The sequence below is a fragment of the Gopherus evgoodei genome, chromosome 12, assembly GCF_007399415.2.
Source record: "Gopherus evgoodei ecotype Sinaloan lineage chromosome 12, rGopEvg1_v1.p, whole genome shotgun sequence".
NCBI classification, from domain to species: domain Eukaryota; kingdom Metazoa; phylum Chordata; order Testudines; family Testudinidae; genus Gopherus; species Gopherus evgoodei.
The window spans coordinates 7,889,211-7,917,180 of record NC_044333.1 but is presented as its reverse complement, the minus strand read 5'-3'; the positions used below and the strand labels follow the sequence as shown (position 1 = coordinate 7,917,180).

Below are 27,970 nucleotides of genomic sequence, written 5' to 3'. Positions count from 1 at the left end.
TACAGTGGTTTTTTCAGGAGGGAAGCAAGTTTCTACTAAAAACTTCCTTGATCAGCTGTTGGGTTTAGAAAGATCTTTATTTATAATATACAATTTGTACTTCAAATTTTAGAAATCGATAAAATAACGGTTGCAATCTCGTACCATTGCCTAATTTCCATTCCCACAACTCCACCCTTGCTCCAACCGAAGAGTTAATTTTACATTATTTACAGTAGCGCTGCAAGTGGCTGGGGGAGGAGTTTTGGTTTGTTTTTCAGGGAATTTAGTGCCAGTGAAATGTGCTGGATTGGCCGGCCTGGGTGACTGAAGTCTTCTGGATGGCAGAACTGCTGCACCCTAGGGAGGCCATGGATACACTTCCTGTAAGCCAGTGGTTCTCAGCCAGGGGTCCAGAGCCCCCTGGAGGGCTGTGAGCAGATTTTAAGCACTTTGCCAAACAGGGCCAATGTTAGACTCACTGGGATCCGGGGCAGAAAGCCAAAGCCCTGCTGTGAAGGGCTGAAGCCCAGGGCCTGAGCCCTGCCACCCGGGGCTGAAACCGAAACCTGAGCAGCTTAGCTTTGCGGGGCCCCTGTGGCACGGTGCCCTGGGCAACTTCCCTGCTTGCTACCCCCCTAACGCCAGCCCTGGCTTTTATATGCAGAAAAACAGTTGTTGGGACACTGGTGGGCCATGGAGTTTTTATAGCATGTTGGGGGGAAGGCGGGGGAGGGCTTAGCAAGAAGAAGGTTGAGGACCCCAGCCCTAAGCTACTTTGACATGAAGAGACGAATTCCAGGGACTTCAGTCTCCCAAGTCAGTCTTTCACCACACAGGGATGACAATTGTGGTGGGGTTTGGGCCGTGGACACTTATCCACTGTAAGCTGCATTAAAAGACCATGTCAGCCCTCACGTAGGCCACCAAACTACTATTGACCAGTCATGACTTTCAGCCACTACTGACCTAGGTCGATCTGAATGAGAAGCCTAGTGATGATAGGCTCCCTTGCTCAGTGCAAATCCAGTGAGCCCTCCCACCCCTACCCCATCAACTGTAAACTGCCTTCAAGAGACTCAGTCCTTAGGGGTAGTTAGACAGTCACTTGACTGGTTGCTGCATTGCTGCCAAATCCTTTCCATGCCTGGAAGCTGAAGAAAGTGCTCGCCCCATAGGCTATCATCACAACGCAGGCAAAGAACTGAAAGAGAACAACATGACAAAGCTCGGTTAGTTTCTCTGCAGCAGAGTATTATTAACGCTTGATGCTAACGCTGCCCAGCACAGGGTTTAGCTAAGTAAGTGCCATGGATTCTAGCAGAGGAGCAGCTGCCCAATAAATGCCTGGTCTGATGGATGCTTGGTTTAGGGCAAATCCAGACAGGCATCTTGCCTCAGCACAAAAGGCAGGGATGGGCTCTATCAATGGGTCCTATTCCTGCCTCTGACCCACGGTAGGAGCCCAGGCAAGTTACTTAGCACTGTGTCGACTTCCCCCCTGCTGTGAAAGGAGGATCGCGTGTTTCAATATGTCACCTAAAGGAGTCGGTGGGGCTCCATCTATTCCTATCCATAAAATGCAGGGATACCATCTAGTTTAAACATGCAAAGAATTTTACAGTGCAAAGATCCTTTTAAAGAGCAGGAACCTGTGTCCCTCTACCAGACTTCATCTAGTGGTACCGTCAACATGCATGGCACAGGTAAGAAACAGGAGCCACTGAGCTTGACTGAAAGCTGCTTATTTTGATACCCAGATCCACAAAGGGCCCATCAATGAGAATTAGGCACCTAAATACCTTTGAAAGTCTGGGCCAAAGTTCTCAAACACAGGTGAGACCCCTTGAGAAATGGCCATTCCTGGAGCTGAGATTTCTGGTTGGGTGGGGCTGAAAGGCTCTTCTGAAGAGTCCATCAGGATGCCCACCTAACCAGCTATAACAAAGTGGTTTAAAGCCTTTAATAATCTCATGCACGATGGCCAAGCAGGGTTCTACCAGCGTTTGGCTGGCCATGGCCACAAAACCTATCGGAGTTAGGAGGAGGATGGTCTTCCCAAGGTGGGGACGTAAGCTAGACAATAGTGTTGCCTAGGATCTTAGGCTGCAGCATGATTTTCGATCACGTTTTGGCCCCCGCATGCTGAGCAACCCATTATTTTCCAAAAGTAAAATGGGGCAGGAGAAAGTGGCAGCTGTGGCAGAAGCAGGAGGACGTGAGGCTGAGCCTTGGGAGAGGAGAGCTGGATGCAGGAGGACTCAGAGGAGCGAGAGGCCAGATGCGCTGCACGGCTGCAGCTGGGTAACCCAGCCAAAGAGGCAAGAGCCTGGCAGGCATGTCTCATTAGTTATATAGCACCTGCCTAGTGAGCTAGGCATGGTCCAAGCCCATGAGACAACCTGCTCATTGCCCTGAAGAGCTTAGTCTTTAAGACAACAGAGGAAGCGTAGGGGAAAGGAAAACCCATTGCAGCACGAGTGGGGAGTGGGACGGCCTCGTTTGGATTTATTTTATTATAGTTTTTGCATGAACTCTTCCCCAGCTGCTCTCCTAGTGAACCAATATTAGCCAACTGATTTCTCGTAGGCATCACAGCAGAAGTTGGGCTTGAGCAGGAATTTGCAGGAGAGGCTAGTAACCTGGCGTATCAGCCTGGGGAGAGTGGGCTGTGGGTAGGCAGCAGAATGCAGGACAGCACAGAGACAGCCCTGGGAGAATTGGACAGAGCAAGAAGGCTGGCATTTTGCAGGGGAGTGGGTGGGGAATAGTGCAGTAGGAGGGAGCTGTTTTGCCAGCAGAGTAGAGGATTGGCCAGAGGAGATGCTGCAGAGCTGGAATAAGGGGTCATCCCTGTGGGCTCAGGGAAACTGAAAGCCGTTGTTCTTTGAGCTGATTCTGAGACCCCACTAAAATGGAACTAAAGGTTTCACGGGGTTCATTAACTCACTGGTGACACCAGCAGCATGGGTGGGGCCTCATGTCCCCACCCGCACTGCACAGACCCTGTGTTGACACTAAAATCGCTCTGAGGAAGCAGGTCTTGCTAGAAAAGTGCTAGCAGTTTCCCAGGCTTGTCGAGAGTGGATTTTACACTGACTGCTCTCCTGTACCTTGAAAACAGAGCCTCTCACCGGAGAACCGAGCGTGCTGGCAACAGACTGTGGAGGGAACGCACCAGCCAGGTAACACTTCGCTGAACCAACAGTGCTGTCCAGCTGGGTCACTGTCACTCATCTTCCAAAAAGGCTCACTCCTTTTTCCTGCTTGGTTTGGATCTCAGGCAGGTAAAAGTCATTTGGTCTCTAGGGCCAGAGTTGGGTCTACGAACGGCAGCTCACGTCCATCTAACTGTGTCTGCTTATCAGCGTCGTTCCTGCCGATGTCAGTCGCACCCTACACCGACCTAATGACTCCACCTCCATGAGTGGTGTACAGATGAATGGCTCTGCTGGGTCAGACCAAGGGTCCATCTAGCCCAGTGTCCTGTCTTCCGACTGTGGCCAGGGCCAGGTGCCCCAGAGGGAATGAACAGAACAGAATCATCGAGTGATCCATCCCCTGTTGCCCATTCCCAGCTTCTGGCAAACAGAAGCTAGGGACACCTAGTGCTTAGGTCAATGTAGTTAGGGCGTTGCAGTGTCCCCAGCACCGGGCAGTCGGGGTTCCGGGTGGGAGCTCCCCCATAATGCCCCTGTTCAGTCGGTGTGATGCGCTCCACCCATGAAGGAGGGCAGGGTGGACATGAAAAAACACAGTAATTACTGCGGTGGCTGCAAGTCGACCCTAATGTAGGACGACTTAATTGTGTAGCATAGACAAGACCTAGGTGAACACAGCCCAGTCCAGAAGTGTCCCAGGGCAGAGAGAGACAGGGAAAGCAGGGCCGCACTGGATACTTACTGATGCAGCTGCTCTTTTATCGTAGTCTCCAGGCAGCCAGCTTTGAGACTGAACAGCGGCGGAGCACGTAATAAACGCAGTCACGTACAGGACAGTTGCAGCCGCGTTGAATATCACTAACTAGGGAAAGAAAGGGCTGTTTTATGACAAAGGGACCAATCTGTTTCCTTTTCTTCCTGTTACTTGTTTATCTGTCACTCTGATTTGCTCAGACGTGTCTGAAAACCAGGCCCCTTTCAGATGTCACAAATGGGGCACCCAAAATGACTGGTGCCTTCTGAAAATGTGAGACACACACACACACAGACAAATATTAATACATCGGGGTCCACCCCTAGCAGTACCCCCTGGCAGAGAGGAGTTTAGCAAAGATCTCTGATTGGACAAACCCATTCTCATGCAGACAGGCAAGACCTGCTTTCCCCACCTCTCTCTCCTGTGAATTTGCAAATGGTATCAGAAAGCCCAGGCCCAGCGCAAGGAGCATTGTGTTATAGCACGGTTGGATGCCTACGACTTAATCTTTGTTTTGGGGGTTGTTCACTCTTGGGACTAAGAGGGACCAGATGTCAATCCAGGCTCTCCAAATCTTTCTGAATCAGTCTCTCATGTTTCAAACTTGTTTAAGTAACAAGATTGTGCACTCCGTTCAAACCACTGGGCCCCACCCAGCTCCTAGCAGAGCATATAGGACCAAGGGAGAAATGTAGAAACTAATACAGGAGGAGGTTGAGAGCATGCTAGAAATGGGAATAATTGCTAAGTAAAAAGCCCTTGGGAGTCTCCTATTGTGACGGCAATATACAGAAACCTGTAGGAGAACACTTCAACCTCCCTGGCCACACTATAGCACACCTTAACGTGGCCATCCTGCAGCAAAAAAACTTCAGGACCAGACTTCAAAGAGAAACTGCTGAGCTCCAGTTCATCTGCAAATTTGACACCGTCAGCTCAGGATTAAACAAAGACTGTGAATGGTTTGCCAACTACGAAACCAGTTTCTCCTCCCTAGGTTTTCACACCTCAACTGCTAGAACAGGCCCTCATCCTCCCTGATTGAACTACCTCATTATCTCTAGCTTGCCTGCATATATATACCTGCCCCTGGAAATTTCCACTACATGCATCTGATGAAGTGGGTATTCACCACGAAAGCTCATGCTCCAAAATGTCTGTTAGTCTATAAGGTGTCACAGGATTCTTTGCTGCTTTTACGACTTTAATTAACACCCCTTAAAAGTGAGCCCTGCTAACTGCTTCACTTTGATGGCCATACCAGAAACATCCTGCATATGCTGCCTTTCCCTTTGAAAGGGTGAGGAAGAAGCATGACGTTTTGAATAGGTCCATAGAATATGCAGTAGATGTTCTCCTGATGGCACAAATAGCTGAAGTGTGCTATTTTCTTTGAACAACAGGTGTCAGGTTGGTTGTATGCACACTCAGGTTATGCAAATGCATCCCGCACTTGTGCTCACCCTGCTGATTTGCAATAGCAAATAAAGCATGCACTACATCAGCAGTTCTTAACCAGGGCAGCTGGGGGGCCAAGAGCAGGTTTCAGGGGGTCCACCAAGCAGGGCCGGCATTAGACTCACTGGGTCCAGGGCAGAAAGCCAAAGCCATGCCACCCCGAGCGCCGCCACCTGGATCTGAAGCCAAAACCTGAGCAGTTTAGCTTCATGGGGCTCCCTGTGGAGTGGGCCCTGGGCAACTGCCCTGCTTGCTACCCCCCCAATGCAGGCCCTGGCTTTTATATGCAGAGAAACTATTGTTGTGGCACAGGCAGGCCATGGAGTTTTTACAGCATGTTGGAGGGGCCTCAGAAAGAAAAGGGTTGAGAACCCCTGCACTAAATCATGCCGAAAGTGTTTGAAAAATCTGGCTGTAGGGTTAAAGTGATATTTATAATTGCGTCTGGACTTCTGCAGTGTGATCTGTGGAATCCCATAGACACACTGCAACTTTGGGGGGGTTCTTAAAAGCCCCATGACTCAGTGATACGGACAGAAGAAAACTAAACAGAGAATTTGTGCATGAGGTTGGCAAACGTGACGCAGACACTGCATCACTGGTACTAACAGAACCACTGTGGAGTAAGCAGCGCCTATGCAGGTAATTAACAGGACAGCGTATCTTTCCCACTTCACTTATGGAATGGGTGCACTACAATGGGAGGGTTGTTAAAGAGACAGAATTGTACTGGACATAAAACCCCTTGGCATTGCCCAGGGACCCCGCCTGGCGTTCTACAGAGAGGAGCACTTGCTCCATGCCTGATATGGGCCAATCCAATTCACTCCCGGGTTCTGCAGCCCCTTTTTTTAACTATTGCAAGGATGTGTTATTTTGCCTTTGTTAATTCTGGGGCCCAATCCTGCATTCCTTGCATCATCCACACTCCCACTCCAATTCCAGGGTGTTTTCATGATGCCAAGAATGTAGACGCGAGCTGTTAGTGGATTACTGCCTTTGTTTTAAAAGCCCATCCAGTCATATAAAAAGTGGAATCAGGCCCCTCCTCTGTCAGGGCACCATCTGTGCCTCCATGCTGGTCTCTACAGTGGTCTAGTTCCACTGGTATATTTGCCTTGATCGTGAACAGTCCATCAATTCCCACAACTAAGAGGGTTGCAATACAAACAGTTGCTTTTGCCTAGATTCCACAGGTGCTGGGACGTGGGCTGCTGCGGGGGGGGGGGCGAGGGGGGGGCTGCTGCACCCCCTGGCTTGAAGGTGTCTCCATCATATGCAGGGTTTATAGTTTAGGTCAATGACTGTCAGCCCCCTCCACTGTACAAATTGTTCCAGCGCCTACCAGATTCCTGACATGAAAGCTGGATGCGGAGGTTGAAGGTTAATCCCTAATATTGCCCTGAGGCCTAATCCACAGCCTGTTCGGGCCAAAATTCAAAGACCTACAGTAACGCTGGTGTAAATTTACAGCCATCTCATTAAAACCAGCTGAGTTATTTGATGTTTATTGAAGCCTCACCAATCACAATGCGCCCTTTACTTTCCACTGTAAAGACTTTTTAGAAGTCTAGTGAAACGTGTCTATTCCCTGCAAAATTTTATCCTTTCCTAGGCCTGGTTTAAAACTAGAAAATTTTCACTGGTGTCATTCAATTGCTATAGTTTCACCAGTACAAACCATTAACAATGATGCATTTATGTGAGTTTAGCTTAAGCTAAATTGCTATACATGTGACTTAAACCTTTGTATGTGCAGCCCCATTAGAGGTGGGATTGGTGTGACTAAATTGATTAACCTGTGCACATTTTCTAATACACACAAGCCCCTGTTTGGTAACCTTGTGCCGGATCCCCCTCAGTGGTATACAGTGATATAAAGCAGGTGTGACTTCAGTGCAGCTGCACCTGCTTTGTATTAATGGCATTACACAAGTGTGAAACTGGCACTGGAGAGGACACTGAAGTCCATTGTGCTTTGAAGGAAGCTGAATTTAACGTTAATTTCAATGCAAGTTAGAGTGCATGGATGTTTATACTCAAAATGTAAGTCAACCCAGCTATGTTGCTCAGGGGTGTGAAAAATCCACATGGTGAGTGAGGTAGTTAAGATGATCCTCAGTGTAGGCAGCCATAGGTTGATAGAAGAAGTCATCCATCAACCTAGTGACCGCCTCTTGGGGAACTGGATTATTAATTACACAGATGGGAGAACTCTTCCCATCTTTCTAGTGAAGGGCTAGAGGGACACTTTTCAGATGGCTTTTTAAAAGCAATGCCTCAGTAATTGATGGGTCCAGTTGAAATCAAATAATGTTACGAGATACAGGTATGTTGGATGCAGAAAATGTTCTAAGATTGATTCTGACAGGGTACATCTAATCGTCAGCCCCATGAAACATTTAATGTGGAATGATTTCCCCTGTGAAATACACCATTTATCTGCAGCTACAGGAGCTTACCACAACAGACCAGGGGATCATGTAGAGCTTCATCTGAAGCTGCAGTAGATACATCACAAACAGAATGACTGTTACCAGCCAGAAAAAGATGGCTACAAACATCACCCAGCCATATGCGGGAATGGGTTGGTAATATGTACTGGCAATGAGAGCCCACACCAGCAAGCCAAGCACCTGTGGAACAGAAAGGAAAAAATGGTTAATAGGAAGGAAACAAAGAAATCTTTACAATTCTTCTTTCAGGGAGATTTGCCATTGATATGAAGGGGAGCAGGATCCAGCCTCAGTTAATGAGCATTCATTGTTTGAAAGTGATTCCTGCTTAAACTTTGTAAATATATATCTGGAGTGTCCAGCCTACACCTTCCCTGGCTTTGCTGGAAAACTCTTTTGAGACCTCAGATCTGGTTTATTTGATGGGATGGGGATGTTGACTCTTTAACAATGAGATCTTTTCTCCCAACTGTTTGTTTAAGCATTTGAGTTAAATGATGTAACAAAAAACAAACTAGACAAATGGCTTTCAGCAGTCTGCATGTAAATCCCTTCCCCTCTCAATTAATCAGGTTTAATTGCCTGGTAACTGTGATGTGATATAATCATACAAGTTGTCCATAGAGTTTTTCAGGAAGACCTCAATATTTAATGTAAAAATCAAGCATGAAAGAAAACCATTTGAGCCCTTATTCAAATATCAAAATGAAGCTAAAATGGCACAAAACTCACAATTTCTCCTCCTTTCCAAGTTACTGTTAACATTTCTTTCAGGGGGATGGAATCTGTTGTCAATCCTGTGGCTTGTTTTAGAGAGGCTGGACTCTCCAGTGACGTGCGTTGGGTTGGGTTGATCTGACCCCAGGGAAGGTAGGTGGCATGATCACTGTGTGAAATCAAGCCCTGTAATGGGCATGGCACTTTCCCATGGTCTCTTCCCCACTTGGATTTCTCATAACTATTTATAGACAGTGACAGTGATTACTTAAACCTGCAGGGATTGGCTGGCTGCTTTAATGAAAGGAGTTCCCTCCAGCCCTGTAGGGTTGGTCTCCTTGCTTGTTTTTCTGTCAGTGACCTTGAGATTCCCTCCTGTTATTGATCAGTGTTACTCACCAGAATAATGACTAGTCATAACGGCTGATATTGACATAACACTTCATAGCCAAAGCAGCAGAGAGTCCTGTGGCACCTTATAGACTAACAGACGTTTTGGAGCATGAGCTTTCGTGGGTGAATACCCACTTCGTCAGTTGCATCTGGGAAGACTGCCTATGACCGCTGACAGACTAGGCAGATGCAACTGAGGAAGTGGGTATTCACCCACGAAAGCTCATGCTCCAAAACGTCTGTTAGTCTATAAGGTACCACAGGACTCTTTGCTGCTTTTACAGATCCAGACTAACACGGCTACACCTCTGATACTTGACTTCATAGCCAGTGATCTCAACCTACCCTCACCAAGCTGGTCCATGTAATCATGCCCCACCTGCTCTCATTTTCCCCTCTCAATCCCTCTGTTATCTCCAAGCCTCCATCCTGGTTCTTTTCCCCAGTCTCAGCTTCATACCATCCCATAGGGCTTAGAACAGTCAGTCCCTCTCCCCTCAACAACCCTCTCTCTCCTTCTCCAAATTCCTCCTTAACACCAGCGTCTTCTCCATCTCCCATCCTGCTTTTCTCTCAGTATGAGGAATCCTCACCTCCTCCTTCTCCTTGACCTGCTGTGTGTGGCTTGTCTGACTTGGTTTGGAAACTCCTTGGGGCAGTGGGGGTATCTTACCTGAGCACACTGTGTAAACACAGGTGCATCGGCTCTCGGGAGGGGAAGGATGAGCCTAAGGCACTGCAGGAATCCCCTCTGAAGTGCCGGGAGGCAGGCAGGAGCTTGTCCAAGAGGTTTGCACAGTAAATGGTGTGGAGCTTGGTAGGAGGGGAAGAAGGCTCGGAAGACTATGAAAACACGGACTGTGTAAGGAAAGGGCCCCGTGGTGGGGTGAGCTCCACCCACTGGGCCCACCCAGTCCTTGCATGGCTAATCAGAAAACAGGGGAGCTTTGGACCAGAGGTAGCTGGCTGGAGAGAGGCTCACCTGTGCAGGACTAGCCGGGCTTATAAAGCCAGCAACAGGCCCCAGACACGGCTGCTGAGAAAGGGCAGTTGCTCCCTGGGAAGAGGGAGGGTGTTTGGGGACTGCAGGGAGCTAGTCTGGAGGAGCTGGTGCACCCCCGAGAGAAGAGGAACCAGAGTGTAGGACACAGCGCAGAGAAGGGGCCGTGAGGGCTGAGCGAGGAAAGCCCAGAACCGCTGAGCAGAGGGTCCCTGGACTGGAACCCGGAGAAGAGGGCAGACCCGGTATCCTCTACCAGCGACCGAGGGCGAGGCAGCAAATGGGAAGACTGCCTAGGACCGCTGACAGACTGTACCCTGGAAGGGGGCAAACCGAGTGACCTGGCTGGAGGGCTAAATTATGGAGGAGATGCTGAGGGTTCTGGCGTGAGAGAGGAGCTGCAGACCAGAGGGTGAAGCAGAGGGATGGCATGCAAACAGCGGAAGGGGGCATCTGCCTTGAGAACTAATCCCCTGAGTGACGAGGAGGCGCCAGACCAGCAGTGAGTGGAGCACCCCGTGACAAGCCCTCAAACAAATCACTCTTCACATGGCCTTCCCCACACCCTGCCTCCCCACAGTAAGAGAGCAGGCCAGGATCATTCCCCTGCGGGCAGAGAGGGCTGAGACCTTACCTATGCCAGGCAGTAATTTACTGACTGAATCTGCATTGTTTATAAGCAAAGGGTGAACTGGCTTAAATGTGTCTATGGCCAGAGCCCACACCTGTCTGTCTAGAGCTGGTTCTCAGGTCAATTTAGTTAAAACTGGTGCTACTTTTTCTGCTTGGGAATTGGCGTAAAATGAGGAAGGGGCCGGGAGATCTCAGCTCAGCGATGTCTCCTGCCTAGACGCCACGGTGAAAGGCGCGTTAGAAATGCAGAAGACGGGACGGAATTGTGGGTCCTTGGCAGAAAGCTGGGGGTTGGGTGAGGGGCTGAGGGTGCCGCTGGCTGAGGAAACACCCCTGTCTGTAGTTATGTCTTGGGAGAAACCTAGTGATGCTGCAGCCTCAGGACAGGGTTTCCATCACACCACTGGGAACATTATATTTGTCATTTTGTCTTTTCCTGCAGCTTTCGCTTATTGCAGCCCAGTTCCCTTCTAGAACTTCTGTCTTCATGGCGGCCGCTTTCCTTTGCCAGCCCCCCCCCCCCCAAGGTCCCTACAGATCCTTTGCCATCCTGTGTTTGGAAAGATGTACCAGAATCAGGTCCCGAGTCCGCACTGTACCCCGGAAGCAGCCAGCAGCAGGTCCAGCTCCTAGGCAGAGGCGCAGCAGGCAGCTCTGTGCGCTGCTCTCACCCACTGCCACTGCCCCTGCAGCTCCCTGCAGCCAATGGGAGTGTGGAGCCGGTGCTCAGGGCAGGGGCAGCGCACGGAGCCCCATGGGGCCTTCCCCCCCCACACCTAGGAACTGGACCTGCTGGCCACTTCTGGGGCGTAGCGCAGAGCCAGAGCAGGTAGGAACTAGCCTGCCTTAGCTCTGCAGCACTGCTGACCAGACTTTGAATGGCCCGGTCGGCGGTGCTCCGGTCGGAAACCAGATGCCTGGTCACCGTACATGTAATAGTCACTACAGGCTGCACTCGACCCAAGCCTGCCTTGATGAGTAACCAGAGCAGGAATGAACAATACATACAGCAAAGCCCATGACAATCAAAACAGCCTGTTGGAAGCCAGACGTGGGCTGGGGGGGGCTGGAGAGTGTGCCCAAGGTAGGGAGATAGTGTTGTCTAGTGGTGAGGGCATCAGACTAGGCCTCAGGAGACTAGAGTTCTCCCATCTCTGCCATTGACTCAATGGGACCCTAACAAGTCAGTCGCTTCACTTCTCTGTGCCTCAGTTTCCCTCCAGTAAAATGGAGCTAGCAGTGTTTGGCCACGCTGAGATCTATGGGTGCTGAGCGCTCACAATTGTTTTGATTTCAGTACAGCCCCAGGGGGAGAATTCCAAAGGCCCTGCCTCCCCACCAGCTGAGCTTTTCTATCTCGGGGGAAGGCAGCAGCTCTGCTCCTGCCCTGTGTCCTGTCACTGAGCTCAGCTGAAGCTGGTTTCCCCCTGGTCACTTGGCTCAGTTTGATTTAGGGCTTTATACGCTAAACTAACACCTTGCCCCATTTCTGCTTAAATGACACTCTTGAGACCTCAGTAACTATAGTCACGAAGCAATGAAAGGCAGGTAGCACACAAAGGAGCTATAATAGTCAGTCAAACATGAGTCACGCTTGTCACCCACTGAATAATAAAGAAGGAGGAACAGAAGGGGGGGGAACATAAGGTTGGGTTGAAGAAGGGGTGAGTAAAACATACCCTGTAAAGGAGGAGCCCTCCATGCACAATTAAGAGCTCTTCATTAGCTTTTAATCTAGACACACCTGCCTGACAAGCTGTTTCTCTGAGGGGCCTGATCCAAGTGTTCATGAGAGATTCTGAATCTACTTGCCAGTGAGTTATGATTCTGTCAGCAGTCGCCGTACTTCCTGGGGTCTCTTCCTGCCTCTGCCACTGACCTGCTGAGGGACCTTGGGTGAGTCACAGCCCTGCTCTGTGCCTCAGTTTCCCCTTCCACTCTTTTTTATTTAAATGGCAACCTTTTTGGGACAGGGACAGGGTATGTACAGCACCTTGCACTACTATGATTTGTATTACCACAGTGCCTAAGAGCCCTAATCATGGCCCAAGAGCCCATTGTGTGAGGTGCTGTACAAACAGAACAAAAAACAGTGGATTCTCTAGGCATTACTGTAACACAAACAATAGCTTTTACTTATCTGCCTTTGCCATGCTTTGGTGAGCTCTCCTTGACCTCCATCACGTAACCTACACAGCTGAGCACTGCTGCTTGTTGGGCAGAGTGATGACAGTCTCCTAATTCATTTATTGATCACAGCCTCTCTGAGCCTTCCTCTGAACGCTGTGAGTTTGTATTCACTCCCTCTGCTCTCTGCCCCAGGACTGGCTCTAGGCACCAGCAAAGCAAGCACGGTGCTTGGGGCAGCACATTTCCAGGGGCCACATTCCAGCCCTGCTTTTTATTCAGGGCAGTTGCACCCTCGGAGCTGTGCCACTTAGACAAGGCGAAGGCGCCGTGCCCCCAGCCGCAGCGGGGAGCCCCAGCCCCGGGATACTGAGCTGCCAGGGCCCAGCTGCTAACTGGGGAGGAGATGGTGAGTTCTGCCGGGGAGCTGGCGCTGCGCTGCCTTGTGCCACCCCTTATATCGGGGTATCTCCGCGCGGCCGAGTGGGGGAGGGGGTAAAGCCCCTGCAGGCACTGGGAAAAAGGTGACATCACTTCCAGCCCCACCTGAGCTTGGGGTAGCAAAAAACCTCGAGCCGGCCCTGATCAGCCCCCTCTGTAGTGTGAGCAACCCCAGCTCGCAGGGCTGAAAGCGAGTCACTGTGGACATTTGCTTTCTGGCCTTGCTGAGCAGCTCAGTCCACATTGAAGTAGTAAGAGAATTAGAGACCTGATTCTCCTCTCTTATACTAGTTTACACCATTCAGCTTCAGCAGAGTTACTCTCGGTTTACACCAGTGCAGGAGACAGGAGAATCAGGCTTTGTGTTGACAGAGGAAATTCTGGTTGATTTTTTTTTTACTCAATTTCTTAATTAAAACTCCACATTTGTAAAACAAAACAGGGTTGTGCCAGCCCAGCACTTAGCCAGGAGCCCTCCTGGGGCATGCGGGGAATGTCCTAGCGATGGCATGCTTCCCTCTCAGCCAGGACTGAACCAGTGCCCCAGCATGGGGCGGCAGGGCAATGCTGCTGGCGGGCTCTCCCCACCGTGCTGGGGCATTGGTTCCGTACCAACCAGTCTTCAGGGGAAATGCCAAACCAAGGTCCTAGATCTTCAGCCAGCACAAGCGGCCCACAGCATGCTTTTGGCAAGAGTTGGGGGTGCCAATCATGTGCCCTAGCTACGTCACAGGGTGAGTAAATCAGTGATGTTCCTGCTAGGGTGACCAGATCACCCAGGTCAAATAGACGCGGGGGGGCAGGGCAGGGGCAGAGGGGAAAAAATGGTGGCAGAGCAAAAAAAAAAAAAAAAATCAATCCCCCACCGATTCCTCCTCCCTCCGCAAACGCTGGAGAGAGGCCAGGGAGACGCAGGGGAGCGCGGGGCCAGGGTGAGTGTGAGTCCGGCCTGGCCCCGAGCAGGCAGGACTCGGGCAAGGTGGTACCTGGAGGGAGAGTAGGGGCGGTCCTGGGGCCAGGCAGCGGCTGTTCTCCCCAGCTGAGCAGTGGGACTCGGGAGCAGCCGCTGCTGCAGCTCCCGCTGCTGCGGGGGGAGGAAGCGGCCAAGCACGTGGCGCTCAGCGGCTGCGGCTCTGGTGCCCACGAACCCCCAGAGCCCGGGCCTGCTGCGGGGACCCAGCAGCGCGCACGCTGTACCCAGCCCCTGGCCAGTCGCGTCTGGGCTGGCTGCCCAGCTGGTGCAATCCCGCGAGCACCCCTGGAGTGGGGGCAGCAGGCCCCAGCCCCCCCATCCCGCTCGGGTTCCGCAGGGGAACGAACGGGGCTGGGCTGCCGATGCCTCTGCCGTGGGATTGCACAAGCTGGGCAGCCAGCCCAGACGTGACTGGCCAGGGGCCGGGCACAGCATGCGCGCTGCTGGGTCCCCGCAGCAGGCCCGGGCTCGGGGCATTCGGGCCCGGACGCCACGTGCTTGGCTGCTTCCTCGCCCCGCGGCAGTGGGAGCTGCAGCAGCGGCTGCTCCCGAGTCCTGCTGCCCAGGTGGGGAGAACAGCCGCCGCCTGGCCCTGCAGGCCGCCCCTACTCTCCCTCCAGGTACCTCGCCTAAGTCCTGCCTGCTCGGGGCCAGGCCGGACTCACACCCACCCCAGCCCTGCGCTCTCCTGTGTCTCCTGGGCATGGCGTGCTTGGCAAGAGGCAGGGATTTGGGGAGGGAGCCAGTGGGGGAAGGAGGGGGCGGGGGAGGGCGTCAGACCTTCTGGGCTCCGGAGCCTTTGCTTGTTTGTCCAGTGTCCTGACCTGACATTGGTCGGGACGCAGGACAAACAAGCAAACATTGGGACATCTGGTCATCCCAGTTCCCGCTGCCTGAATTCCAGCTCTCACATACCCCCGCTGTTTCACAGAGAGATTATTTAGCGCTTCTCCTTCCTTTAACCCACTGTCACTGACTAGAACAGCTGCTGTGTTTCCACCCCAGAACTAGCTGCATTTCTTACTTGCATCATCTGTAAAGCACATGGGATTCCTTCATTCAGGAGGGCGGGCCCAATAGAGATCGCAGGACTGCGTTTGAAGGAAATGCTACTGATAAGCTAATGACCCAGTAAGTCCCCAACTTAAGGGTGAGCTATTCTGCACTATTGATCAATGCCAGATCAGGCCCTAGAGGTCTTTGCTGTGAAACCTGACAGATGAGCCCAAACTGCAGATCTGAACTCGCCGAAACTTTAGGACGGCTCTGGCCTTCCCGAGGGGGCTTGCTGTTAAGACGTTATGCCGAATATTCCGGCTAAGTGTCTGCCTAAAGAATCCTCCCCCCTCTCCCTTTGCATCTGCATCTGGCCTGCGACTCTGTTACAGCAGTGAAGTTTGCCACACCCCAGTATCTGCCTCGTCACTGGGGGGCATCTCCGTGCGTCAGCCCCAGCGATTTCTGTCCTTATTGCCCTGCTGGGCTCTGGCCTGAGCAATACCCCACCCTCTACCTGGGGACCTGCAGCCTGTTCCCAGCAGTTTCCATGGTTATCCCTGCGCCAGCTCACTCCGTCCCTCGCCTTCCAGGAAACAGGAGCCCTCTCTGGGGACGCAGTGCCCATTGTCTTCCCCTGCCCCCTCCTCTACACCTGGAGAAGCCTGGGAGCTCACCGTCTGTTTCCTGCTCCTTTGTCCAAGTTGGCTGAGTCTCTGCAGGGTCTCCACTGTTCCTTCCTTCAGCTCTCTAAAGAGAGAGAGCTCCCAAGCCCCACTGCCTGACTGGAGAGGCTGTCTGCTCGTTGCTTATCCTCACACCCAGCTCCTACATACGTGTCCACATACATGTGCATGCGTGCATAAGTGCATACAACAGGCAGGCACTCCTAGATATGTGTTCACGTGCATCCACACCCACTCCCATCTCAGCAGACACTGGTGCTATTTTTGAGGGCGGAGGACCCAAAAAGCTGAGGCTGAGGCTGCTTTCTTCTCCCCCTCCTCCTTGCAGGAGGCTCTCAGGGAGATGTTGCGTAGCAGAGACCAGGAGGTGGGAGAGGGGAAGGAGGGACAAGCAGCTTCTCCTCCCTTCCAGCAGCTAGAGGTGGGAATGGAGCTTATCTGACCCCTCCTAGCCAGAGGCTAATCTTGCAGCTGGTGCCGCAAAGCAAAGCGGTGGAATTTCCAGCACATCCCCTGCTCTCCACTCCAGGTGGTGGTTGGGCTATCGGGCATCCAACCTGACCATTGTCTCCAGGCCTCGCTGGTGGCAGCTAGGGTTACCAACCCTCCAGGATTGTCCTCGAGCCTCTAGGATTGCCCGGGAGGCTCCAGGAATTAAAGATTAATTTTGAAGATCACATGTGATGAAACCTTCAGGAATATGTCCAACCAAAACTGGCAACCCTCAGTGCAGCACCTGCCCCATCCCACTGGCAGATTTGTCAGGGCAACTGATTCTTCTCCTTTGCCTGAGAGACGGGTGGTGACGCCAGCTGAACTTCCTTCTCTCAGGGAACCCTCAGGGAGTCCCACATGCCCAGGCTGCCCCTCCATGGAGCAATGCTCCTTAGCCCCCCATGTGACCTCAGCAACAAACCCCAGTGCACGTGGGGATGGGCTCCCTGCGGGGCCTGCTGCCTTATCAGACTCGTAGCCTCAGCCTCCGCAGCACGTTTTCCTCTCGTTTGGTACCCCGGACGCTCAGGAACCCTGCGAGTCCCGTCTGCCAGCCAGTTACCAGAGAACAAACGCATCTTGTGAGCTCCCTGGTCTGGAAGGGCCCTGGGTGCTGCAGGCTGGCTCAGCTGGGAGGTGTTTATAGACAAACTCCAAGAGAGTTTGTTCCGGCTGATTTAATAACACACACACGCTCCACCCAGGCTCAGTGCTTAAAGGCACATTTTCCCATCCCCCCCACACCCCTTCAACAATAGCAGGGTTAGTTTCCCTGCCCCCGGTCAAAAAAAATGGATTAACTTTCCTTCCCACTGCACGTTCTTATACCTGATCTTCGGAAGAGGCTTTTGACCTACTTACGCTGTGTTATCTGCAGCATGGGTCCCAGGATATGAGAGACAAGGTGAGTGAGGCCATATCTTTTCCACCCCCAGATGCTGGTCCACTAAAAGATATGACGTCAACCACCTTGCCTCTCTGTTATCTGACATTCACAGCCCTGGTTCCCCACAGTAATTACCCCACCTCAGTCACACCAGAAAGTTCAGGATGATTTAACGCCTGCTTTGCCTCAGGCAGCGCCTAGCAAACTACTGATAAAGCAGCAGCTGATTAGGCCATTCACAGCACAGAAAGTGATCAGACGCTCCACCCAGGCCTGGGCTGCTGCCAGGCACTTGGTGCAATCTCAGAACTAACAGAGGTGAGGCAAATGGAAGTGCCTTTGCTCACCCAGTTTGTTTTTAGCACCTAGAATGAAGAGGCCTTCATTGAGGCAGGGTTGTTCAGTGGGTAGGTGCTTGGCCTTGGAATTGGGATGCCTGGGTTCTGTTCCTGACTCTGCCACTGACCTACTCTGTGACTTTGGGCAAGTCACTTTGCACCTTTGGGCAACCCCTTCCCATCCCCCACTTGTCTAGGTCTTTGGGACAGGAAGTCTCGCTCACTGTGTGACTGTACAGTGCCTAATGCCAATTGTGTTCTGACCTTGATAGGGTTCGGTGCTGCTGGAGAACAATCAAGAAGAATGATATAATAACTTTCTAATGCCAAATTGTGATATCCTTATTCAACTTTTCATGTAGTCCGTCTTTAGGATTGGGCCCTAAAATTTGAGGTGGAAAAGGTCCTCCATCTCCCTGCCAGTGCAGGATTGTTCCTAACTTTCTGTGTTCCAGAGCCTTGTCCAACTTGGTCTTAAATGTCCCAGATGAATAGGGGCTTCCATTTCTTCCTTGGGAGGCTCTTTGTTCAGACATTATGCCTAACAGTCAGCCTAAATTTTCCTGTTCACAATTTCATCCCTTCGCATTGTTCATGGCATCCAAGAAGAATCTGGCAAAGCACTTTGAGCCAAATTCAGACCTTGGTATCAACGCATGGTCAGTACTGGCCTCCCGGCCACTGCATATGAGAACACAAGATCTGAACTTGCCATGTGTCCGTTGCATTTGGAGGACTGGCTTAATGAGTGCAGCGGATCCAGCTAGCGAAGAATGGCTGGAAGGAGCAGATTATTTCCATGGAGCTGGGAGTGCCAGGCAAGATGCTAAAGGCCTACATAGAATCCCTGCTATGCCAAACCAAAGAGCAATGCTAGGTGCCGGGCTGTGAGTTAAATGGTTCATGCAGGTGTTATCTTGGGCTGGAAGGAGGAGGTTGGCTTTCAGAGATGGAATCCAGCACAAACCAGGCCCTAATATCAAACCATTTGAAGGCTCAACATTCTCACTTAGGTTGACTGATTTAATCAGGTGAATCCTAATGCCCAGCGGGGATATTTTGCTGCACCAGATCCCTTTGCACAGCTCCATCTTTGCTGAGTATTTAGTTGCATGATCCACTGTTTATTATTCAAGTCAATGACTATTACATCATTCTGGGGCTGCATTATTCATTCCAGAGACAGGCCTGAGCAACAAAGTTTGGACCAGACTATTCCCAAAGTTCGGGCACGTTTGGATCCTGGATATTGGATCAGCCCATATCCGAGATAGGGGTCAGCTGTGCAGTATGGATCCAGATGGGAACTTTCCCTGCATTAGGTCCAGCAGGGTCCTGATTCAGACTCATCTCTGGTTCTGAGATCACTGGGTCTGACAGACGACTCTACATCCATTGACACAGAGGAGAATGATCCTTTGAAAGCAGCTGGCTGGGGCCTTGATTTACCACCACGGACTCTACGTAAGTCTTCATTGCTTATTGTCCAGAAAGAAACACCAGAACACAAAAGTCATTGTCCTTCTGGAGTACAAAGGCCCTGCTCTCGCCTCGGTCTGGACAATGCCTTCTTTTTTTCACATCGATTTCCAACACTCGTGATTGCAAAATATGCATTAGAAAAAAATCCCTTACAAAGAGTTCAGGAAGCAGGAGACACTACAGAACAGTTGTCGTGCTTCGTGTAAGCTCCACTTCTAGCCTACCTTCTTCATGACGGCTCAGAACTGTGGCCCCTACCTATGGCTGCTGCCTTTTAAACGCTGGCCGCTAGGACCAACCCGCAATGCCAGATGGGCAGATTTTGTGTTGCAGCCTCTTGGCACAGTGCTAGTGTGATGTCAGCACAGGATGATGTTCCGTGGGCACCAAAAATGGTTTGGGGACCTGATGTTCGAAAATATGGCAGTGAAGTTGGGCACAAAGCAAGCACCTGATTTAACAGAGAAGCACCAGGACTGGGCATGTGCACTGAACATTGGCATGCACAGTTTCTGTGATTGCACACACACATCAGGCCCGGCATTGCGTGCACACTTTTGCATGCACAATTCTGTGGACATAGTAGAAAATCAGGCCCTTTATGCTTCTGGAAACCTAGATTCAGGGCATCCGCCATATGTGCTGGACTGCTGCCTTAGGGAGATTCTCTCCCTGCTACTCCCATTGTTTGAACTGCACCGGCATTTCATCACAAAATCAAAACTTGACTCCAATTTACTGAAGGCTCCCTCCTGGTCTTAAGGTTTTCTGGGAGCTGTTATACGGTTTACATTAGACCCAGGAGTAACCTATGGTTTGTGTGTGATCCTTCTTGCTGATTTTGACCAACCTTCACTTTGAGATCAGAGGGAGGAGAACAAATCCCCCATGGATACAATACAAATAAAATACTCCAGATTTAAGCCTCATGGTCCTTATGGCCCAGTCATGCTCCTGCTGACTTCACTGGGGCAGGATCTGGCCTTTGTTTCTTATTCACGTGCTGCTTGGGGTGTTGGTGCTTAGTACAATCTGTGTATCTCGGTTCTGGCTTTGGTTGGGCCTCCCTTGAACATTTTCCTTGGCTAAAGGGCTTGTGTCTTACACTGGTCACTCCTCCACTGTGGGCTGGGATCATAAACTAAGCGGCATGGGGCTGGGTGAGTGGATTGATAGGAGGCTGACAAGGAAACTAGGGAAAGGTGTTACTAGGGACGCAAATCTTTTCCCCTCTAACGCAGCACTGGAGCAATGCCCCTAACTGGTGTGAAAAGCTGTGTGCCATTGAAGGGGCTGTTTTGTGAATGAGATAGAAGACTGAGGCCCTGACCGCTTGTGCGGATTAAAGATCACATGGCATTTTTGTTACTATAATGGGGCTAATGACCAGGGGTGGCTCTAGGCATTTTGCCGCCCCAAGCACGGCAGGCAGGCTGCCTTTGGCAACTTGCCTGCAGGAGGTCCCCAGTCCCGTGAATTTGGCGGCAGCCTGTGGGAGGTCCGCTGAAGCCGCGGGAGCAGCGGACCCTCTGCAGGCATGCCACCGAAGGCAGCCTGCCTGCCGCCCTCATGGCGACTGGCAGTGTCTCCAGTGGCTTGCCGCCCCAAGCACGCGCTTGGCGTGCTGGTGCCTGGAGCCGCCCCTGCTAATGACAAACACCTAGATTTGATTGAAGTCCTAGCCAACTTCCAGTTTACCTAATTTCATTTTGCCTGCTTAAAATTGCCCTTCTCCTGTCAATTGGATAACTACTGCTTCTTTACTTCCTATCCTCAACTATTGTGTAGAATTACTGCACGCTATTGCACAGCTGCCATATTCCACTGCAGAGGTGGTTGCATTTTGTTGGTGAGTAAATAGTTCTTGTCTGGGGCCTGCAAAGCACTTTGGAATCCTCCTGTTTGACAAGTTCCTGAGCAGCCCTGCTTTCTCCAGTTCGCTCTGTATTCCAGACCCCCTCACAATCTGATTTCATTGGTGCCACTCAAGAAAGAGATCTCGGAGTCATTGCGGATAGTTCTCTGAAACCATCCACTCAATGTGCAGCGGCACTCAAAGAAACAATGTTGGGAATCATTAGGGAAGGGATAGAGAAGGTAGAAAATATCCTATTGCCTCTATATAAATCCATGGTACACCCACATCTTGAACACTGCATGCAGGTGTGGTCACCCCAACTCAAAAAAGATATACTGGACTTGGAAAAGGTTCAGAAAAGGGCAACAAAAATGAGTAGGTGTTTGGCTGTTAGCAAGATGGGTAAGGAATGATGTTCCAAGCCTCTGTTTGTCAGAGGGTGGGGTGAAAGTAGAATGAATTATATTGTAAAAATAGAATGGATTAAAGAAATGCTGTATGTACCTTTAAGCAGAAATAAAAAGTGTTGAAATTCAGGTGTCAGACAAAGAAACATTACGGCATAAACAATGAGTCCACTTAAGCTAATGGTGAAACATTAACCGGAGATTGGTAAAAGTTAGTAAGGAAATTAACTATGTCTGTCTAGCCTCAGGTAAACTTGTCAGTTTGGCTTTCTTTGTCCTCTTGTTAAGTTCGCGCCCTTTTTATCTGTATAAATAAGGTAGTGTGGGTCTTGGAGAGCACTCACATTATCTGGGTGTATTAGCAGCGCGCTCTGCTAATAAAACCAGGGGTGAAAGTAACTCAGACTTACAGGTACGGTCGGAGTCCTGGAGGGTGTGTCCCTCATCCGGAAGAGGCAGGGAGTCCCAGGGCCTTTAAATCACCCAGGGGGCTCCCAGCTGCAGAGGTGGCTTGTAGCCCCTGGGGCGAACTAAAGGGCTCGAGGCTCCAGCCACCGTGGAGCTCCAGGCCCTTTAAATGCCAGCCCCAGCCTGCCCGAGTTCCCTGCTGCCCAGCCTGGCCCGGCCCGGCCGCTGTGGAGGGCCAGCGCCAGAATTTAAAGGGCTCCTCCAGGCTCCCTGCCACAGCGAGAAGCTCGGAGGAGCCCTTTAAATGCCAGCCCCAGCCCCGCTGCCAGAGCTTCAGGCTGGGATTTAAAGGGCTTGGGTCTCCCTGCAGAGCCCTTCAAATCCCAGCCACAGAAGCCGATGCGGTCCGGCACAGTGTACTGGCTTACTTTCACCTCTAAATAAAACAGAGTGGTCTAACAAATTGTGAGTCCTGAGTCTGACTTTAACAGTGGAGATGGATGGCAGACAGGATGTTGGAAAACAGGATACTGGGCTAGATGGACCTTTGGTCTGACACAGTACGGCCGTTCTTATGTTCTTATGAATGGCTTCCGTATGAGGAGAGATTAATAAGACTGGGACTTTTCAGCTTGGAAAAGAGACGACTAATGGGGGAAGAGGATAGAGGTCTATAAAATCATGGCTGATGTGGAGAAAGTAAATCAGGAAGTGCTATTTACTCCTCCTCATAACACAAGAACTAGGGGTTATCAAATGAAATTGATAGGCAGCAGGTTTAAAACAAACAAAAGGAAGTATTTCTTCAAACAACACACAGACAACCTGTGAAATTGTTTGCCACAGGATGTTGTGAAGGCCAAGACCATAAGAGGGTTAAAAAGAGAACTAGATAAGTTCCTGGAGGACAGGTCCATCAATGGCTATTAGCAGGGATGGGCAGGGATGATGTCCCTAGCCTCTGTTTGCCAGAAGCTGGGAATGAGCCACAGGGGATGGATCACTTGAGGATTCCCTGTTCTGTTCATTCCCTCTGGGGCACCTGGCCTTGGCCACTGTCGGAAGACAGGAGACTGGGCTAGATGGCCTGACCCAGGCTGGCTGTTCTTATGGGGCTATGGCACAGACAGTGTGGCTATGGCTGACTGTGAGAGAGGCTCTCCTAGCTATGGGTACAGGTAAGGAGTCCAGGCTTGGTATCTCAGGTCTATCAGCACCCTGCAATGCCCTGGACCATGTCATTTTCTTGCCTCCCCTCTGGCACCAGCATGGTCTGAGAGCAGTGGCCTTACAAAGGGCTTGCACTGTCCTCTCTGTGAGGACCTGGTGGGAACTGTCCTCCCCTCAGTCCCCAGTCCCGTTCCATGTGTATGTTCAGCCCCTGGGAGGACAGGGAGCGGGGGGTCCCTTTTCACGGAATCCCAGCACTGCAGGCTCTGTTTTCCCCAGAGTGGGGGTGAGGATTAGAGCAAAGTGGCTGCAGCTCAGTCTGCTCAGGATGGAAGCGACACTGATTGGCAGGGGCAAGCACTGCAGGGAACATGGGCAGGCTGAGCCTGCACCCTCTCTTGGAAGTCTATTGCCTTCATGTTTCCAATACAGCCCACAGCCAAGGCACTTACTCAGCCCATCATTGCTCAGACACCCCCAGGCATGGGCAAGGAATGATCTAAAGTTGGCCAGGAATCTGCAGCCCCTCCTCTGGTAGATGGACCTTGTCACAGCTGTCCTGGCCTCTACCCCTCCTCACTAGCGTATTGCCACTCCCTCTATTTGGTGTTACCTTGGAAGAGCATTCACAAGTTGCTGTTGAAGGGATACATGGATACTTCGTTACACTGATAATCCGCTCAGCATTCCACACTGGCTATCTGTTCACTCCTGGGTGCCGATCCAGGGGCTGGTTTTGATCTTCCAAGCCCTGAATGGTCTAGGGTCCAGCTTAGTAAAATAAAAACCAGCAGCATCTGCTAGTGCCAGGGAACTGGAAAGTAAAGGTGACTCATCTAGTTCCATTTGGGGTTGGGGGGTGCATGATGGAATAGACCCCGTGAGTGAGCAAGTAATAAAATCATCTGAGGTGGTCACAGGGCCAAGGAATCGTTTTAATAGATGGGTTTTTATCCTGACAATTTCCACTGGCGTTTAAAGAGTCCTAGGCTCCCAGATCCTAGGAAAGGGAACCGATTCACAAATCTGAGTGGGTAGAAAGACTGGGAGGAAGGGGACCTGGCAGAGGTATTAGACTGAATGGGGGTGTGATGTGACCTCTAAACACTACAGCCCTCTTTCAAATTAAGAGAAGCTCATACTTCCTCTCACAAAGATCTTCCAAAGGTGTTTCTTGATCTATCTCCATGTCAGATTGTCAAGGAACCGAGTGTAATTTAGTACCTGTTTAATGGAGTTTGGGCTTGTCTACATCACAAAGTTGCAGCGCTGGTGAGGGGGTTACAGCGCTGCAACTTAGGAGGTGTACACATCTGCAGGGCATCACCAGCGCTGCAACTCCCTGTTTGCAGCGCTGGCCGTACTCCCGTTTTGTCTCGGGTGTAGAGGATCCAGCGCTGGTGATCCAGCGCTGGTAATCAAATGTAGACACTTACCAGCGCTTTTCTTGACCTCCGTGGAATAAGCAGGTATCCCAGCATACCTGAGGAAGCGTCTGGTAATCAAGCAGGTCTCCTTCCCTGGTTTGCTCTCGCGTTCCCCGAACCCCGAGCAAGCAGGTCTCCTTCCCTGCGGTTTGCAGGGGGGTTCGGGGAACGTGAGAGCAAACCGCGGCGAAGCTGGTCTCCTTCCCCGGTTTGCTCTCGCGTTCCCCGAACCCCCGTGCAAGCAGGTCTCCTTCCCTGCGGTTTGCAGGGTGGTTCGGGGAACGTGAGAGCAAACCGCGGCAAAGCTGGTCTCCTTCCCCGGTTTGCTCTCGCGTTCCCCGAACAAGCAGGTCTCCTTCCCTGCGGTTTGCAGGGTGGTTCGGGGAACGCGAGAGCAAACCGCGGCAAAGCTGGTCTCCTTCCCCGGTTTGCTCTCGCGTTCCCCGAACCTCCGTGCAAGCAGGTCTCCTTCCCTGCGGTTTGCAGGGGGGTTCGGGGAACGCGAGAGCAAACCGCGGCGAAGCTGGTCTCCTTCCCCGGTTTGCTCTCGCGTTCCCCGAACCCCCCTTGAAGCCGCCCAACAGCGCTGCAGTATGGCCACATCTAACACCACTTGCAGCGCTGGTTGCTGTAAGTGTGGCCACTCTGCAGCGCTGGCCCTATACAGCTGTACTAATACAGCTGTAACAAACAGCGCTGCAAAATTTTAGATGTAGACATACCCTTTCTTATGCCACTTAGAGTGATCTTCATTATTATAGGAGGTGAATATTATCAGCATGAAATCTCTTTAAAGCTTTACCTCTTATTCCTCGTGATGTGCTTTTCTTCCGGCTGCTGATCTTTCAGTACAAAATGTACGTGTGATTTGGTGGTGATGTAGGGAGCAAACAAGCTCTTTTGTCATATTATGAGACAGCACACTTTAAAAAAAAGGGTCCTTCATGTTTGTCTCTAATTTGGTCACAGTGGCTGGTACTTTATAAAGACTCCAGTGTCTATTTTCCATGGGAAGGCAACCGGAGCAATTCTCTGTTTCAAGGTTCTCCAGCTACCATCATATTCCGGCTACTGCTCTGCTCATGGAGAGACTCTGAACACTGAAACGTGCTTTGAAGCAGGAGACAGCTGAAAGTCTGGCTGGAGGTGCTGTTACCCTTAACCTCTCCTCCGCTCCAAAGGGTGAGGGTTGCAGAATGTGTTACTAGGGTACCTGTTCCACTGTTTTGCAACCAGCCATGTGTGGTAAATTTTAGTTAATCAAGTGACCTGATTGACTAAACAACCTTTCATGCTTCACAATCAGAATGCAACCCAGAGGTGGTGCATGAAAATAACCAGCTCACAGCACACTGGGTCATTATGTAACACAATGATAATATGCTGGGCCCAAGTTTTCCTTTGTTACACTGTTGCAACTCCGGCCTGGAGCAGTGAAATCTTGGTTCTGTTTTCACTTGAACTGGTGTAAACCAGCAGTAACTTGTTGAAGTAAGTGGAGTTACATTAGTGTAAAACAAGCACCAATTAGATCAGCATCAGGCCCACAATTTTTCTAAGGCATTCAGCTGTTCTCACTTTGATTTTACCACAGTGCAGTGCCACTGACCTCACTGGACTTACTCTGGATTCACACCATGACCGGGGAATCAAGCCATTCATACGTTTATAGAATCTTCTCCCATCATTACATATCAAACCACACATCTAATTCTGTCAAGCTTTAAAAATATCCTTAGTAAGCTGCCCTCTACCGAGCTATTACCTATTTAACAAACAAACAATACTTTGGCCCAGCCTGTGCACTTACCTTGCTGTAACTTGGGGCCACTGAGTTTGCACATTTCCCTAATGCAATCATGGAGCTGTAAAACGCTCCAGTGCAGGGAAGTGCTGGGAATTTTTGCCTTCACCTCTAGGCGTTTGTTCAAACTTTGTTTTGAAATTAGGGCAGAAATGGCCCCATTTTAGGGATGTCAAGAGTTGGGGCCAGAAAAGGGGAATCTGAATAAACTGACACCCTGGTGGTTGGGTGCCCCCTGGAAGCACCTGAGTCACAAAGGCTGCAGCAGCCCCGGCTCAGGCTGTCTCCCCCAGCAGCGGCTCCGCTCCTGCGCTCCTACCCCGGGGAGGCGCAGAGGCTCCCTGGTGAATTTCACCCTCGAAACCAAGGCTGCTGGCGGGGCGGGGAGGCGGTGAAGGTGCCCCGACAAGCGGGCAGGGGGCTGAGAGAGACGGTGTCTCTTCCCCCCGGCGGGGAGCGGGATCTGTTTGCAGCCCCGGCTCCCTGCACAACACGTCGGGCTGGAGAGGGGGGGTCAGGGCGTTCGCACAAAGGGTTGCAGGGAATGAGGTGGGGTTGGCCCCACACACCTGGTGCCTCGTACCTGTGTCTGGCGCGGGGGGGGGGGGTCAGAGCTGAGCCCCCCCTCCTGGGGGAGCAGCCCCCTTGCCAGCCCCCCCGGTGCCGGGTACTCACCAGCTCCACCAGCATGAGCAGCCCGAGGAAGGAGCGGAGGAAGCCGAGATCCAGGGCGAGGTGGGGGAGCGCGCTGCGGGCCGGGCCGTGCGCCCCCGCCGGGGTGCTGGTCTGGGTGCGGACTTTGGCTGGGAACTCGGCCATGGCGCTGGGGGGGCGGCCCCGATCCTGCAGCCGCGGGCTCAGGCGCTCCCTCGCCGGCCTCGGGCAGGCACCAGCGGGGCGGGGACCCGGTTACCCAGTGACAGGAGCCAGCCAGCCGGGCCCGCAGCTCCAGTCAATGAGTCTCCCGCCCGCCGGCCGGGAGATTAACCCCTTCGCTGCCGCCGGAGCAGAGCTCGCCTGGGCGGGCCGGGCCGGGCTGTCGGGCGGCGGGCGGGTTTGTGCTGGACAGAAGGTACCAGCGAGAGCAGCCCAGGGTATCCCGCAGGCACCCGGCGAGCTGCTGCCTCGGGGACTCGCTGCGGGAGCCTAGCAGGCGCGTCTGTCTTCGGGTGACCAGACAGCAAGTGTGAAAAATGGGACGGGGTGGGGGGTAATAGGAGCCGATAGAAGAAAAAGCCCCAAATATCAGGACTGTCCCTATAAAATCAGGACATCGGATCACCCTAGTCTGTCTGTCTATCTATCCCCACACACCCCTTCTATCTATCCTCACACCCCCTTCTTTCTATCCCCACACACCCCTTCTATCTATCCTCACACCCCCTTCTTTCTATCCCCACACACCTCTTCTATCTATCCTCACACCCCTTCTATCTATTTATCTATCTATCCTCACACCCCCTTCTTTCTATCCCCACACACTCTATCTATCCCCACATACTCCTTCTATCTATCTATTTATCTATCTATCCTCACACACCCCTTCTTTCTATCCCCACACACCTCTTCTATCTATCTATCCTCACATCCCCTTCTTTCTATCCCCACACACCTCTTCTATCTATCCTCACCCCCCCTTCTTTCTATCCCCACACACCTCTTCTATCTATCCTCACCCCCCCCTTCTTTCTATCCCCACACACCCCTTCTATCTATCCTCACACCCCCTTCTTTCTATCCCCACACACCCCTTCTTTCTATCCCCACACACCCCTTCTATCTATTTATCTATCTATCCTCACACACCCCTTCTTTCTATCCCTCCCAACACACCCCATCTATCTAATCTATCTATCTATCCTCACGCACCCCTTCTATCTATCTATCTATCCCCACACACCTCTTCTATCTATCCTCA

At 51.5% G+C, this 27,970-nt stretch overlaps 1 protein-coding gene across 6 annotated transcripts; it reads right to left on the bottom strand.

Annotated features, from left to right (window-relative positions):
- Positions 1-58: 58 nt before the first annotated feature.
- Positions 59-26,931, bottom strand: PLLP (plasmolipin). 6 transcript variants are annotated; one of them, XM_030582119.1, is made up of 6 exons: positions 17,134-17,648; positions 12,299-12,433; positions 9,595-9,764; positions 7,818-7,991; positions 3,883-4,002; positions 59-1,183 (listed from the first exon to the last, which is right to left on the bottom strand). In XM_030582119.1, the coding sequence occupies exons 1-6, from the start codon at positions 17,150-17,152 to the stop codon at positions 1,076-1,078; spliced, it is 726 nt and encodes a 241-aa protein (XP_030437979.1). In that variant the 5' UTR covers positions 17,153-17,648; the 3' UTR covers positions 59-1,075. The 6 variants fall into 6 exon arrangements, with proteins under 6 accessions (XP_030437979.1, XP_030437985.1, XP_030437981.1 ...); XM_030582125.1 differs by lacking the exon at positions 17,134-17,648 and adding an exon at positions 15,769-15,794; XM_030582121.1 differs by lacking the exon at positions 3,883-4,002 and having other exon boundaries at positions 17,134-20,399.
- Positions 26,932-27,970: the final 1,039 nt, after the last annotated feature.